At 40.9% G+C, this 15177-nt stretch overlaps 1 protein-coding gene across 1 annotated transcript in view; it reads left to right on the top strand.

Annotated features, from left to right (window-relative positions):
* The window catches only part of snd1 (staphylococcal nuclease and tudor domain containing 1), a 174855-nt gene that overhangs the window by 36528 nt on the left and 123150 nt on the right, over positions 1–15177 (top strand). Inside the window, exons 12-15 of the mRNA XM_082510494.1 lie at positions 3545–3645; positions 5856–5966; positions 7502–7574; positions 11518–11659. Coding sequence (XP_082366620.1) covers positions 3545–3645; positions 5856–5966; positions 7502–7574; positions 11518–11659 — 427 coding nt within the window. The remainder of the gene's footprint in view (positions 1–3544; positions 3646–5855; positions 5967–7501; positions 7575–11517; positions 11660–15177) is intronic.

The following is a 15177-nucleotide window of genomic DNA, read 5'->3' as shown; positions in this document are numbered from 1 at the left end:
ACAGCTCACTTCATTAAATGATCGCCAGCTGTGATTATAGCCTGCTAAAACACAGCAGCAACCTAAGCAACTCTCTTGCACACAAACGGTTGTTCACTCACCCACACAGTCTCCCTTCTCTTACAGTACCTTCATACCTCATTTTTTTCCGTATTGCACAAATTTTCTTAATTATCCCTCTTTCTTTCTCCTCCATTTTTTCTCTTCGAAGCTTAAAAATGTCCAGTCTTTTATATACGATAGTCTCTTGTGTGTTGCCAACATCCAGGTGCAGGTGAGGCTGTTCTAACACCTGTGTGTATTCCTGCATGTCGAACAACCCCACACCCACCGCTTTCTTTTTTTTATCACCTTGGTATGCATGCTGCAACAACTGAACTGTGAAATTTCCACTAAAAGCTTTAGCACTGTTAAATGCAGTCTTTGATTACAAATGAATCTTTACAAGTTTTTAAGTGTGTATTTGTTGCCATGTCCATTTTAAATAGTTGCAAAAAGAACAAGCTGTGAGGAGCTGGGTAGATAGACCGTGCAAGCAACGACATGTTTTTTTCTTTTCTTTTCTTTTTTTAGCTAGAGCAAAAATTAATCACCTACATGCTATTGGGATAAGCTGCCTGTCACTGTGCTCCTGTCTGGAAACCCCATCATGCAGAACCCATACTGGGCTTCTCACAACATGGTACCTTTCCCATATCACAGCTTAGCATAAGTTATCTGTAATAGCCTTTCACTTAAGACCATCGCAAATGGAGCTCATTCTAGGAAGCTCGACAACCCCACAGTCACGAGCCTGTCATTATGTTGCGTTATTGGCAAAGGTTGTTTGCACTGAATGATAATTCGACTTAGTCTTCATGCATCCGTGCCGGTAACAGTCATGGCATAAGGCATTATTTTTTATTATTTGCACAAAGATCCATTTGGGCAGATGAAATCATTAGATTCAGGTATTTAAGGTTAAGTTCACTGAGCTGGTCAAAACTTACCAATTCATATGCTTATGATAGATAATAGGATGAAATGATAAATCCTATGTCCTTAAAATCAATAAAATGTCTTAAATTCACTTGGATATGAGTCTTGAATATTTTAGTCATGACCCCACAAGATTTTACAGCACACAGTGCTGCTATTTTAGCCATCTCTATACATTTAGCTTACACAATGACTGCATTAATAACTGCTTGCTTGCTTGCTTGCTTGCTACTTCAACTTAATCGGTCACAGTGGGTTGTTTTTTTTTTTTTTTTTTTAAATGTTTATGAAAATGTATAAAGGGAAAAATACAGTAAACGGTAACAGCAAGATGATAAGATAAAGGACATTGCTAACTTAACAGTTGTAGCTTACCCGTTTAAAAAAATATTAGAATTACAGAAATTCTCAGCAGGCCTGGTTTAGGCCCAGTGGGCCACCAGGCTTACAGCACACTGGTGTAAAGCCCATACATGATGATAACAGTAAAGAAGGCTTTGCTAGCCAGACTGCTCAGTCTAAGATGCAAGTTTAAAGATAAATAGCTCGAGAATAAGAATTTCTCTTGGTGGTTAAAGTCGATGCCTGGAAATCCTTAGAAAACAAACTGCTTTGTATGCCAAAGGTTTTCCAAACTTCTTCACTGTCGACATCTCTCCATTGAAAATTTGGCATTATATTAAAATTAAAGTGGTATTAAAAAGACCTTTCTTATACCCTTAGACACAGAATGAAGCTGTGACATTTGATCATTGTGAATTCCGAATGTTCTTTAAGCCCACTGTGTTGGCCATTATTCAACATCGTAACTCAGAAGCAGAAAGGAAGATTTGATTTTTCGTACTGAACTAGTGACCCGTCTTTAGACTTAGGGGATTGCGGTGTAGTTTTTCTGTGCCGCAAGGTTGAAGATGCAAAATTTTTGCAGCAACATCCATTTTTCCCCTCTCTCTTGTGGCTACAGCCTTACGTTGTTTCAGAATGACCTCATTGGCTAGGCATGTGAACACAGAACTCACATTTGATAAGCCAATTTTTTTTTTTTTTTACTGCAGAATACAAATTTGCAAAAAACAAAAAAACAACAACTATTACTCGAAGTCTTTTTGAAATCCTCTTCACGCTAAACCCTTTGCCAGTATACACGCAGAAACGCCAGTATATAGTAAAAAGAAAAACAAGTATTTTGTTCCTTTGGCAGAGTTGACTGAATATTCCCATGTTGCTTGTCGCCTCTGCAGAACAAACGCATTTTGTCTCTCACTTCTCCTACTGTCCTTATCACTCCCCCACTTTCTAATCCATCCACTGCCTCTCCCCCTCTGTTTCACTCTCCTCTGGGGGGTTCTTATAGATGGCTCTGCCTTATCAGAAGATCTGGTAGATGGCCCGTGGAGAATAGGCCTGGAACTCCTCTAATCTAACATTGCTGGTCAGAGTTATAATCTGTCATCACCTTGCTTAATGGGGAACCACTGGAATTTCAGATACAGAGCTTATAGCATCCAGCATTACATTTTGCTTGGATGTTGAAATCTCCCCCAGTCTCCTCTTTCTGTGTTGGATTTCTCCTTTTTACTATTTCCTGTTTCTTCTGATTCCTGCACCCGGGGTCTTGTGTCACATTGCTTTGGCTTTTATTCTTCTTCTCCCACGCCTAACCATGGATATGGGCATGGTCATTAAGAACAATTTCACACAAAACCAGTACAAAATTTTTATTTTCTATTTTTTTTTATTTTATTATTTTTTTATTTTCTCCTTTCTGAAATTACAGTTGCAGTTACTGTTGAACAGCACGGCACTCTTCTTTTCCCCTGTTCACGTCGCTACATACTCGTTCTGTCCATCTAACGACAGGCCAACGTTGTTCTTTCATGTCCCTGTAATAGGCCTGCCTCCATTGTCTGTTGGACTCATGTCTATGCTTTGGCGCTGTGATGCAAAGTCAAATTCCCACATTCTTTTTTCCTTTTTTTTAATATTCCTCCGTCTTATCACACTTGTCTGACAAGGTTGAGACGTAGCTCTTAAACTACCGATGGTGTATACTGGTATGGCTACATCCCTGCTGTTACTGCTGTCTGCCTGTGTCTAGCCCGCAAAGCAGGCTTTCCCTGTCTCCTGCCTGCACATGCACGCAGCTGAGTGACAAAATTGTATCTTCGGGGTGGGTGGATTGGAGTCTATCCCCAGGGAGCTGTGTTGAGAACACACAGTGTGGGGTCATTTGGGTTCTATCACTGGTGTGTGTGTGTGTGTGTGTGTGTGTGTGTGTGTGTGTGTGTGTGTGTGTGTGTGTGTGTGTGTGTGTGTGTGTGTGTTGTCCCAAACACCCACTGTGTGTTAATACTCCTCCTCTGGGGAGATCTGCAGTACTTGCTGATGTGATTCACACTGACTAGGGGTGACCTTGAGAACTGGGACAAATGAAAAGACCCTGATACACATACATAAGCCAGAACACACTTCTCACACTAATTATTACCATAACCGTTGTTGCCATCACTTTGTCTCTCTACTCTTGGTATATTGTTTGACCTCTGCCTTATGTTCCCCCTTTCAGGTCAACGTGACAGTGGACTACATCAGAGCAGCTACTGGTCCAGGAGAAGGCACGCCTGCCTTCCCAGAGCGTACCTGTGCTACAGTCACAATTGGCGGCATGTAAGTCATGCACCACACTGAGTCGCCTGCTTTATATTCTTTTCTACTGTTTTAATCCCCTTTTCCATTAATACCTACTCGGGTCGGCTCGCCACGGTTTTCAGGGTTTTCCATTAGGTGATAGTACCTGGTACCAGGTACCTTCTCCCCTGGGGTTCCAAGCGATCTGAGGTGATCACCAGAGTATGCCACCGATTGGCTAGTCAGTGTCATCACTCGATGAATCATGGCTTCACATGGAAATGGATACACAGAAACAACACTGTGGTCTCAGAGTCTCAGGAAAAGCCACAGTATGAGAGGTATATTGATGTCTCGACGTCCACCTTTTGGATGTGGCGTTCGCGTTGTGTACTAATTATGTCATAGGACACACTCGGCTGCGTTACTATAACAAACCCACACACATTAGGTGGTACTCAATTGCAATGGAAAACGAGTTGAGGCGAGCCGTGCCGCATCGAGTCACGCCGAATCAATCCGAGTTGGTACTGATGGAGAATGGCTCGAGATAATCCAGCAATATGAAACAAGAAAGGCTAAGTAAAACATGGAAGTATAGAAAAACTGCAAATCAAAATACTTTAGGTTTGTTCGGTTGTCTTTAGTGTGCAGTAGGAGACCACTGAGCCAACCTTATTGGGAGATCACACAGCACGTAATTTATCAGTGTAAATTATTTCACTAACACATTTCTATTTTGTTAGTACAGCTGCTTCCCTATTAAACCCTTTAAAAGTCAGGTTAATCTGTTGTAAAATGACACAAAATATTCATTTTTAAATCCATATTACTCGTAATCTCACCATCAATCATAAAGTAACCTGAAAGTGTTTCTTTGTCTTTTAAGTTCATATTAAAAAAAAAGAAGAAAAAGGTCACCTCAGTGCAAGCAATTATTTTCTATCTACAAACTCTGCTTTGAAGGAATTCGGGTCATCCGTCTGAAACATGTATTTTACACAGTACCAAAGATATGAGGACACATACCTACTACTACAACTGTTCAGAGGTTCAAATTTAATCAGAGAGGCGCTTTAATGCCGCAGTGCTTGAAATGAAACGTCAGAAGCCTGTTCTCACTCAAAAAAAATAAATAATAAAAAAAAAAGTTAAAAGCCACACTTATCTTCTGGTTCCCTCTGTTTATATCACTCAACACATCAAGCACATGCGCACATGGAGACGTAGATGCCTTCTTTTCATCAAACCAGCCGTCCTGTGTTGTGTTTGGTAGTGCATGTCCGTACAGAGGTCAGGTCAAACCAGAACCAGCAACTCTGCTTCAGATGGAACAGTTGGTGAGGCTCCCCATGAGGCCTGAGGTCAGGGCCTGATTTGGTCAGCAGGGCAGAGGATTTTGACCTTGTATGAGCTATTCTTGTGGTAATGGACTCGAGACTCGGTAGCTTGTTTACGAAGAATTGCGTTTTGCTGGAAACTTAGCGGGTGGCTATTTGTTCGAAATCACTCCACGAGACACTCATGCACAGTACACTTAAGATCTAACAGTCTTGGAGAACTTTTGGAGTCTTGTGCGAGTTAAGATTGTCTAAAGTGCTTCCATCGTTTCACGTCATCCAATATCAATTCGATTATAAGACCATCTGTTGAGGGACCTTTTGTTCCCTTTGTCCATGAAAATGTTTTTCTGTGGCTTTGTTTCTTGTGTCGCTATTGCTTGCAGAAAGTAAAATGGGGATCAAATGCCTAAAACCTTTTCATACATAGTTTAAAGACGATTGCTTTCAGGTTATCGCCCATTTAGCTGCATTATTTCCAACAGAAGAATTTTAAAATATAGAAAAGGAACCGTTTAACTGGCATCAACAAGGGCTGAATGATTGCGTCAGTCTCCATGCCTGCACCATGTTGACAAATACTCTGAAGAGTTTCTTTCTGTCCCTTCATGTCTTTCTCCCATGGTTTAGCTAGAACACTGATGTCCAAGGGCTAGCAACTAAGTGCTACATTAAGCAGCACAATGTCCCCGTCTTTCTGCCTTCAATCCTCTCTTCCCTACATCAGTATCACACGGTAGAAGGGGTTAGTCAAGTGTGCATTGTCAACATTTAAGTGACCTTTGTTTGTAAGCAAACCCCCCCCCGTTGAGCTAGCTCCCTTTAGAGCTCCTTTGTGAAGCCGAGGGGTTTTGCTTGTTTTTTTGTTTTTAATTAAACTAATCTTTCTTTCTCTGTTCTGTTCCCCAGCAACATAGCAGAGGCTCTCGTAAGTAAAGGCCTTGCCACAGTCATCAGATACAGACAAGATGATGACCAGCGCTCCTCCCACTATGACGAACTGCTTGCCGCAGAGGCACGGTGAGGAACACACGCTCCTTCACACAAAGCACTCTCCGTCTACCTTTTACTTGAACTTAACGCTGCTGTGCATGTGGCATGAAGGGGGGCTGGGGGGTCTTTGAAATGATTAATTCTCAGAAATACACATTTTTTGCTTCAAACGAAACATGCTTGTGACGCACATGTGTGCACTCTCTCTTTTGACCTTGAGAGATTTTGCTTTTGTGAAATGTAGGAGACTAAAAAAAATGACCTTGAGGCTTTTTTCCTCCTTCAGTTTTCTTTTGAATTTGCTGTTAAATGCTGCACTGCAAAGGTGAAGTAATTCAATTTCTCAGAGTGTATTTTAGCGTCACCACCGTCATAAGTTCCAGCGTGTCACAGCTATTGCTGCTTTTTCCTGCAGAAACATGTCATTACCCTCACATATTGAATCATGCATGCATTTTTGCCCTTTCCTTTTTTATTTTACATGCCAAGGGACATAAACACACGTCTTCCCATGTGCTAGACATTAAATCAGAGGCTCTTTACACAGGGCCTAAGAATAATTATATGGAGATGCTGAGGAGAGATTTAGTACAGGCTTTATTACTCTGCCACAGATTAGGATCTGCTTGCTATAGGTAGAGCAAATGCAGCCACAGCCTCTTGGTTTAACTCTTTCTCCTCTTTCTTTCGTGTGTCACTGCCCAGTTGCCCTGTTTTTCTCCTTTCTCACCTGATTCCCGCTTTCCTTCTTCCTTTGCGCATTTTGTCCTTATTTCTGCACCTTAGCTAGTTTTGTCCTTCTTTGGTCTAGCTCTCCTCTTTTCCCATTTCCTTTTCTCTCTACCCCTTCTCTTTTTCTTCTTCTCTCCCTTTCTCTCTGTCCCTGGTGGGGTTCTATTAGAGTTGATGGGAGGTTTCTTTCTGTGGCCTTGACTTTATTTTTAGTTTCCACTGCACAAGGCTAGTGGCCCAGAGCCTTCAAAGGAACCTCCTCCTGGCTGTTAAATGCACATGTATACATGCTCATATGAATGTACACAGTCAATCCTTAAAGGCAGTGCTTTTGCATCCCAGTGACCCAGTTGTGGCATGTTCGCCCCCACTTCGCAGTTGCAGCCTCAGGCCATCTTCATTTTATTTGTCCCTGGAGCTGTGGTAACCATCACTAAAAACTGCTAGCTGACTCTCTATAAAAGCATCTCTCAATTTCTCCTCATTTTCGCTGGTATAACTGTAATTTTTCTTCCATTATTATTCTTCTGCCATCATTTTGACTTTTCATCTCAAACATATAGATTATCTGGCTGAGAGGAGGAAAAAAATCCTCCCACTAGTGCTTTCAGTTGTGCTGTAATGGCAGTTCAGGGAAAGAAAACTGAATGAATTTATATTCTACTTCTACAAATCCACAGTAGCTCTCCATGTATCTACAGTGATGACAAAGAAAGAGCTTTTGTTTCTCCAGGTCTAATAAACCTCCAGTCTTATGCTTTTTCCATCTAATAAAGCCATTGAGCTATGCTTGAGAGACATGTGTTTATAGCTTAACCCTTTTACTGCAGGGCCATCAAAAATGGGAAAGGGCTGCACAGCAAGAAGGAGGTTCCCATCCACAGAGTGGCTGACATCTCTGGGGTGAGTATGTTTTTGTGTATAAATGGATACAGATTGGCAGATTCTGTGTAAAGCGGAATAAAAATGTATGTACGCTGATTAACATGTAGTCATGCAGACTCATTTGCATACAACCTGAACATACATCAGGCCAGTGATTCTCAGAAGACGCTCTCTAATCCTTGACTCACCCCTATAAGTGTCCTCTAAAAATATGCAGCATCATTAATAGAATCATCAGCGAGACTTGGTCCTAGCTTGTTTACGTGTGCCCAGGGGCTTGATAGAGGCATCGTTTGGCTAATGAAGCCTGATTGAGAGTGCTTACCAAATGAGCATCAGTGTGAGGAAAAGTATTTCAGTAACAAGTGATGGGTGATTGGTGCACTTTCCCCCCCTGTTTTTCTTTTCTTTTTAAAAATCATGCATTTTTCCTCGCAGTTTTTCAAATTTTTATCATCACGTCTTTCTGTCTTCTGTTCACCCTGTCGTCGCTGTCGCGCTCACTTTAATATAAAAATAGATTTTTTTGTATTTTATTCATTAAAGATATGTAGTTTTATTTATGTGGAGTTTATGGCAATCATCCTTTCATTTATGATTGTGTTTGTCCGATTGCTTTTAAGTACAGGATTCAGACTGTGCAAAAATGGCTGTAATTGAAAGGGTTAATTCTTCTTTTTGTTAAACCCTTTTAATTAAAGCTGAAAGCAATCACATTTTGATTGCCTCATTTGAAACCCATTGTGTGTATAGAAGCAAAATTCTTAACACTGTGCTTGTTGACTCCCCGTCTCTTATAGATTTTGACAAGACACTTAACAAGTGGAAACTGAACTTCAGAAACATTAACACCTCATTGTCTCTCTCACTATTGTAGTACTCTTGTTTGCTCCGGAGAGACATTTTGTTAAATTAATTAGTCTGTATTTCTTTTCTTTTTTTTCTTACTCATAGATTCTGTATTTTTATTCTTGGACTCTAGAGTAGCTTTGCATGATTCACAGTTCAAAATCATGCCTATTTATCTTATAATGGGCTGTGATGCAGTTACCCAGTTTATTCTGTATCTGCAGACAACTGTGTTTATATAGATTTGGCCAGACACACTCATTGGACACTTCAAGTTCACTTGCTAATGCCCGGTTGTATCCTTCTTTATCTTCAGAACTACCTTCACTCTTTGGCGCAGATTCAACAAGATGTTAGAAGCGTTCCTCTGAAATTTTGGTTCATTTTCACATGATGGAATATCACAGTTGGTGCAGATTTGTTCGCCACATCCTGGAGGTTCTCTCTTGGTGGCTGTGGAGGTCATTATCATGTTCAAGAAACCAGTTTGAGATGATTTGAGCCTTGTCGCTTGATCCATTATCTTGCTGGGAGCAGCCATCAGGAGATGGGAACACTGTAGTCATAAAAGATAATAAAGGGACCAAAGTGTGCCCAAAATTCTATTCATAGAATAGCAGCCTGAACCACTGATACAGGGTAGGAGGGATCTATGCTTTCATGTTGTTTACACCAAATTCTCCCCTCCTGTTGCCTGAATCGCACAATAGGCAATCAAGACTTACCGAGCCAAGTAACTTTTCACCCCCCCAATCTTCTGTTTAGTGAGCCAGTGCAAATTGTAGCTTCAGTTACCTGTTCATAGCTGTCAGGAGCTGCCAGTGTGGTCGTCTGCTGCTGTAGCCCAACTGCTTGTATTGTCTCTTCAGATATTCTCTTCTGCATACCTTAAATTAACGTTGGCTATTTAAATTACTGCTTTCACATGGAAGCTTTTTAAACCCCAAAGGTAGCTGTGCAGTAAAATCCCAGTAGATCAGAAGTTCTTGAATTACGCACACCAGCCCGTCTCGTGACTTACATCAACTTTCATCCCCATTCAGTCACCTTCTCCTTGTTTACATAGCTAAATGAATTAAGTTGCCGCCATGTGATTGGCTGATTTAGATATTTGTGGCAACGAGCAGTAGTTAAAAAGCTATACCTAACCAAGTGGCCAGTGAGGGTATAAGCTCTGCTCTAATGATGCATTTGAACGAATCATTAAAGCTCTTTAACGCCAACTGGACTTCAGAGTCTGGCTAATAAGTCATTAATATGTGGCTGTGTATAAGTGCTCTCAGATGTTTTGCTCTTCTACGTTGTCATCATTGTAGGCTCCCTGTCTCATTGTGTCAGCAGCACAAATAAATTACCGGCAGTCCCTGTAAAAATAATTATGACAGGGAATTGTTGTGCTGACTGAGCAGCTCTTATATTTCATCTGGGAGGTTTAATGCAATTCCTGCTTATAAACCTCCACCCAACTTAACTGGCTAAACTGACCACATTTAATATGTGGCAATGACTTGGAAGTGGTTGCACGGGGAGGTGCTCAATAATTAACTATAACAGTAGTAAGAAAATTATTATAGGCCACACAGAGAATTGCACATCACACTTGTTAAATTCTGTCCCATTAAGCCCACAAAGGTCGTAGCCGTCCTTGCATTTTTAGCGCGATTGTGCTCCATCATGTGTCTATGTGTGACATGCACATGAGTGCTGTGCAGAGCCCCTCTATAGCATTTCTGTCACTTTCAAATAAGAGATGCATGATTTGCAGCACCAGCTAGGATTGATGCCAGTGGGCGTGAGCGCACGCGCGTGCATGCACATGCACAGTTGTTTGGCTAGGCTAATGTAATGAGCATTCTAATAAAAGGACCAAAATAGCAACATTGCAACTCCACACCTCAGCATCCATCCACTTTCTTCACGCTGTTTTTTTTTTTTTTAATTTGGTATACGCCTACATGCAACTGCGGACATACACGGGCACCCTCACACACACAAGCACTCACACACTTCTTACACGCTTCTATACGTCAGCATCCTTTGGTGGTACAGGTTTACTGAAAGGGATTATGTACATTGAGTGGGATGCAGTCACAAATAGAGCAAGGATGGGTTTATAAATGTATTGTGTAGGAGATGTACAGAGGTAGTGGGAGGAGAGTAGATACAGCACTTGACTCACCTCATGCCTTTAAAGGTTGCATAATGAGGTCCTCTCCTTTCCCATGTCTCTTCATTTCTTTCTTTCTTTTTCGGAACCAAGTTAGACTGCACAGCCCACACACTGCAGGTGCTGTAAATGTGTGTACGAGCAAGCGTGCAGTTCTGACGTCTCCCACCGAGGGGGTTATTTTGGATTGCAGTGGGTGCAGTTCAGGTGGTACATCTTATGACTGAAGCACATACCCTTTACTCCAATACTCAAAAACCCCAGTGACGCGCGTTGCATGGTTTTTCTCGTCCGTCTTTTCTGTTGCTGCTTTATGTCTAGTGTAGCATTCTCTAAAAAAGGAACGGGATTATTGATATTTGTGGTTTTGAACCGCTCTGACCCTCGCATAAACTCGCAATAACAGTGGGAGAACACATGTTTTCGCTCTGACTTTACTCGTTTTAGCTCCGTCCTTTCCTCTGAGGCTTCGTGCCTACTCCCATGTCCACACTGCCACACACTGGGCAGTGACTCACTGGTCTGTTGTGCCTACATGCTCATGCCTGGAGTAGACGCATATTAAATTTTTTTTTTTTATCGTTTACAAATCTTCCGCCGCCACTACATCACTGAACCGGCTTCAATACACATGATTTGGCTCTGCTTGTAATTTTGGCCCAAGCACACCACTAAGCTAGTGACTCACCCTTGAGAACAGAGACTGAAACGGGAAAAGAGAGTATTTTTTATTTATTTATTTTTTTAATTGGGTGGATCTGATCGACGTGTAAAAATATCTGAATTAAGCACACACATTATGTTGTCTATTAACCTATTTACGCTGTGTCTTGTCTACATAGCTATTTCAAATTTGAAATGTTTTGGTTTTTTTATTCCTTCTCAAAAAGTCCAGCTGTGACTTAAATTGACGATGCCATTTCTCTTTCTTTCTTTGCTGGTCAGGAGACACAGAAAGCCAAGCAGTTCCTGCCCTTCCTGCAGAGGGCTGGCCGGTCAGAGGCTGTGGTAGAATACGTCTTCAGCGGCTCGCGCTTAAAGCTGTACATGCCAAAAGAAACCTGCCTCATCACATTCCTCCTTGCCGGTGGGTATCTTTTACCTTTCTGCCGTGAAGGTCATTTAATTTTGTGTCATCTAATTGAGTCACATCTGGGTCTTGGTGGGTATTAGTTTCTTCTATGATAAAATTCCTCACCATGTCTTTCAGTAACAGAGAAGAATTATTTTCATTTAGATTGCAGCCAGTGCAGATAGTCAGCGTCACATTAGGACACCGGATGATGCAGGGGGCAAAGGTTTAGGCTCTTCCCACTCCTCTCAGCAGCCAACCTTGAGAGGGCACAGAGGTAGCTGGGTGTGTTCCAGCCCCAGCCCACCATCTTTCAGAACACCAGTGTTGGCGTGAAACATGTGCCCCCTTTAGCCTCGCCTCCCCCCTTCTGGTGTTCTGCCAAGTTTGAAATGGACTCCCTCTCTGCTCTCCACTTGGTAGTAATCTTCATTAGAAACTGGCTACTGTTTCAAGATGAAGTGAGGTTTAAACTCCAGGTTTTTAGTGCTACACTTTATAATTTCTTCCGTGCTTCAAGTACAAAACACGCCTTTTTGTCGTCCTCTTTTACCTTAAGTATGTGGCAAGGTATGTTGTGAAAACTGCAGTATATGTTCACAGTTAGAAAAGAAGAAGAAGTGGTAAACGAAGAATAAACTAACCTGAAAAGCAGCAACACAGAGAAGAATCGAAAATAAATAAACTGCTGCTGCAGTTGCTTCATTGACTGATTAATCCCAATATATGAAACTAAACTATATACAGAAGAGTGACCAAGGGGAGAAAAACAGAGAATTTTGCTGGTTCTTTCTGCTAACATGTAAGGATGTGGCGGATTTCTTTGCAAATATCACAAATCTTTTGGCGTCTCAGATAATAAAAGTAAAAATACATGTGAAAAATATCCCACAGCTATCCCACAAATATCGCTATTGTTTGACATTTTATAGAGAATAAAATTCAGAGATTAATCTCACGTGTCCTACCTTTTGTAGACCTTTATATTATTTTCAGTGAGAACAGCAGATGCAGATGGGATGAAATAGGGACTGCTTGATAGCAGGTCCAGTCATTTATTTCAGTTCCCCGACGGTGTTGACAGTTGGTGCTAGTAATAAAAACACAGAGACTGTATCTCTAGCAGCCACCAATGATTTGTGCATCCTTCCAGATCATGGGTGGTAGCAAGAAGGCTTACCCTTTACACAGATAATGCTCTTTTTTGCAATCAAACTGTGTTTCAGTCCATCTTCATTTCAGGCAGACATTTACTCGCTAAACAGTTCCTCTTCATTTCCAGTAGAACAAACACAATATATTTCTGTCAAGACAGCCAGATTCAGTTTAATTATGCGTGGCTGACTTGTTGATGCATTCATTAATTTTGTAATTTTGTGTCTGATTGTCTTGCGATCCACTGATGGCTTTTTAAATTGCATTGTTCTGTCCACTGCCTGCACCAGGATACATGTAAATGACCCCATCAAAAGAAGCCATCTGTACACAGGACCGTGTGTTTGTTGTTTTGGTCTTGCTTTTCTCGCTAGCTAAATGCCCATAATGTAAACTCAGACTGATGTTTACATGGTATACTTTTGAAATGATTTTATTCAATCAAAGATTATTAGAAAATCTTAGGAACTGCATTAGTGCTGATGGGCACTGAGCTGACTTGATTAAAGCTGTTCCCAGAAGATGACCCATGATGTCTTTAATACACACATTTGGTTGGATTAACCCTGATTGATAAAAATGATTCATTTCCCTGCCTAGTTAATGTATTTAGCTTCTCTTTCATTTAGTCCTCTGCATGAATTCAAGAGCTTACATGTGTACTTATTCTTGTTGTCTCATTTCTATTCTGTTTCTTCTATTTCATATTATTTTTCTCCTCATCTTTAATGGTGGGCACCAGTTCCTTTCATCTATGTTGTGCATGGTTTTCTTTATGCGATAACAAATTTTAAACAGTTAGCCATACATGAAATGAAGCCCCACAGCACAAAGGACACCTTATTATCGCAGTACCTTTTAATCTCCAAGTGCGTCATATCTCTTTCCTCTTTCTCTTTCCTGTCAAAGTTATCTTGCAATGTTTTATTCGCACATCTGCACCAAGGGCTGTGGAAAATGACACGCACAATAAATTGGCTGCCCTCAAGCCTGTCGTGTTTATCTGTGTATGAAACTGCAGGGGCCCTTTGGACCTTTTTTCTTCAGGCTATTGCATATTTGTGACGGAAAATAAAATTTTCAGAGGAAATCTTTATTCATTTTTCCAATATGTTCAGCTAGTTTGAAAGGACTTACCGTTAATGTATGTCACGTAAGAGTCGTTCATAAAAGGAGATAATTGTATACATGACAAAAGCCTTTCTGGCACTAATTTGTGCAGATTTAATATTTATATTTTAAAGCTGTGCGATTGGAAGTTGTAACTTGATATCGAAATTTAAGCTCCTATTTATGCTGCATGGTACATATGTGATGTGTCGGAACAGTTACTCTAAGCCTTTATAGTCTATTATGTCTCATTACCATAACCATAAAGTTTTACAGCTGTGTCATTTTATGCTTTCGTAGGGTTAAGTATCATCATTACTCATCACCCCATTAATTATGGATAAAAGGTTAAAGTATGTTTTCTATATGCAGAGTCCCCTTGTTTAGTAATTTGCTCCGAGTGCTATGTAAATATTCACTACATGCAAATAAAAAGGAAATCATTCAAAGGATGCTGCTTTTAAAACCTGCCCTGCATTAGTCATCTGTTTCATTAGCTGCATTTTCTTCATACTGTATTCATCAAGGCCAAATTTTTATTCTTTAACAGTGTTGTGGGAGGGCATTTAAGAACAAAGTGTTTACAGTAGCACTGCAAATGAAATCATCCCAAGGCAGTAAGTGATGTAACGCCGCAATTCAATATTACAATACCAAAACACAATTTAAGATCTCCCGGCCTGCTTAGCCAGCAGCATTTTTATTCTTTTGTTTTAGCCATACTTATTTGTCCCGGTTTAACACGGAACCCTGCTGACTACTGCAAGGAAATTGGTTCTCCAGCGAGGTGCCTCAAAAGGCCCGGTGTCTCCTTCCTTTTCCAGAGTTTTCCTTGATGTAGAAAGACAGTTGAGGAAAGAAAGTACAGCAGCAAGTGAAGCCCATGCTTCAAACAAGACCGGAGGTGTGCTTCAGGGGTAGTTCCCCTTTAGTCTCCTGAAGCACTTTGCCTTACTTTTCTTCTTCTTTCACTCTCTGGCTGGGCACTGTCACTCCAATATGTAAGTTTGATAAAGGGTAAAGGAGTCATCCAGTTTCTAAGAGATGGGGGTACTGTATAGGAAAGGGATTTAAGGGTGTGGTGAGGGGGTCTCGATGGATGATGAAAGGAAGAGCAGAAGTAAGATGTGGAGGCTGGAAGGACATGGAGGTTAACAAAAAGGGGATACGGTAAAAAGGAGACATAAAAAAGCAATTCATGTAAGGTGAATGGGAGTAAAAGATGGTTTAAACAAAGGTGGACAAAGTGGTGAAAAGGATGTAAAAGT

This window comes from Aulonocara stuartgranti, assembly GCF_965226115.1.
Source record: "Aulonocara stuartgranti genome assembly, chromosome: 17".
In the NCBI taxonomy this organism is placed as follows: Eukaryota; Metazoa; Chordata; class Actinopteri; order Cichliformes; family Cichlidae; genus Aulonocara; species Aulonocara stuartgranti.
This window is presented reverse-complemented; position numbering and strand designations above follow the sequence as displayed.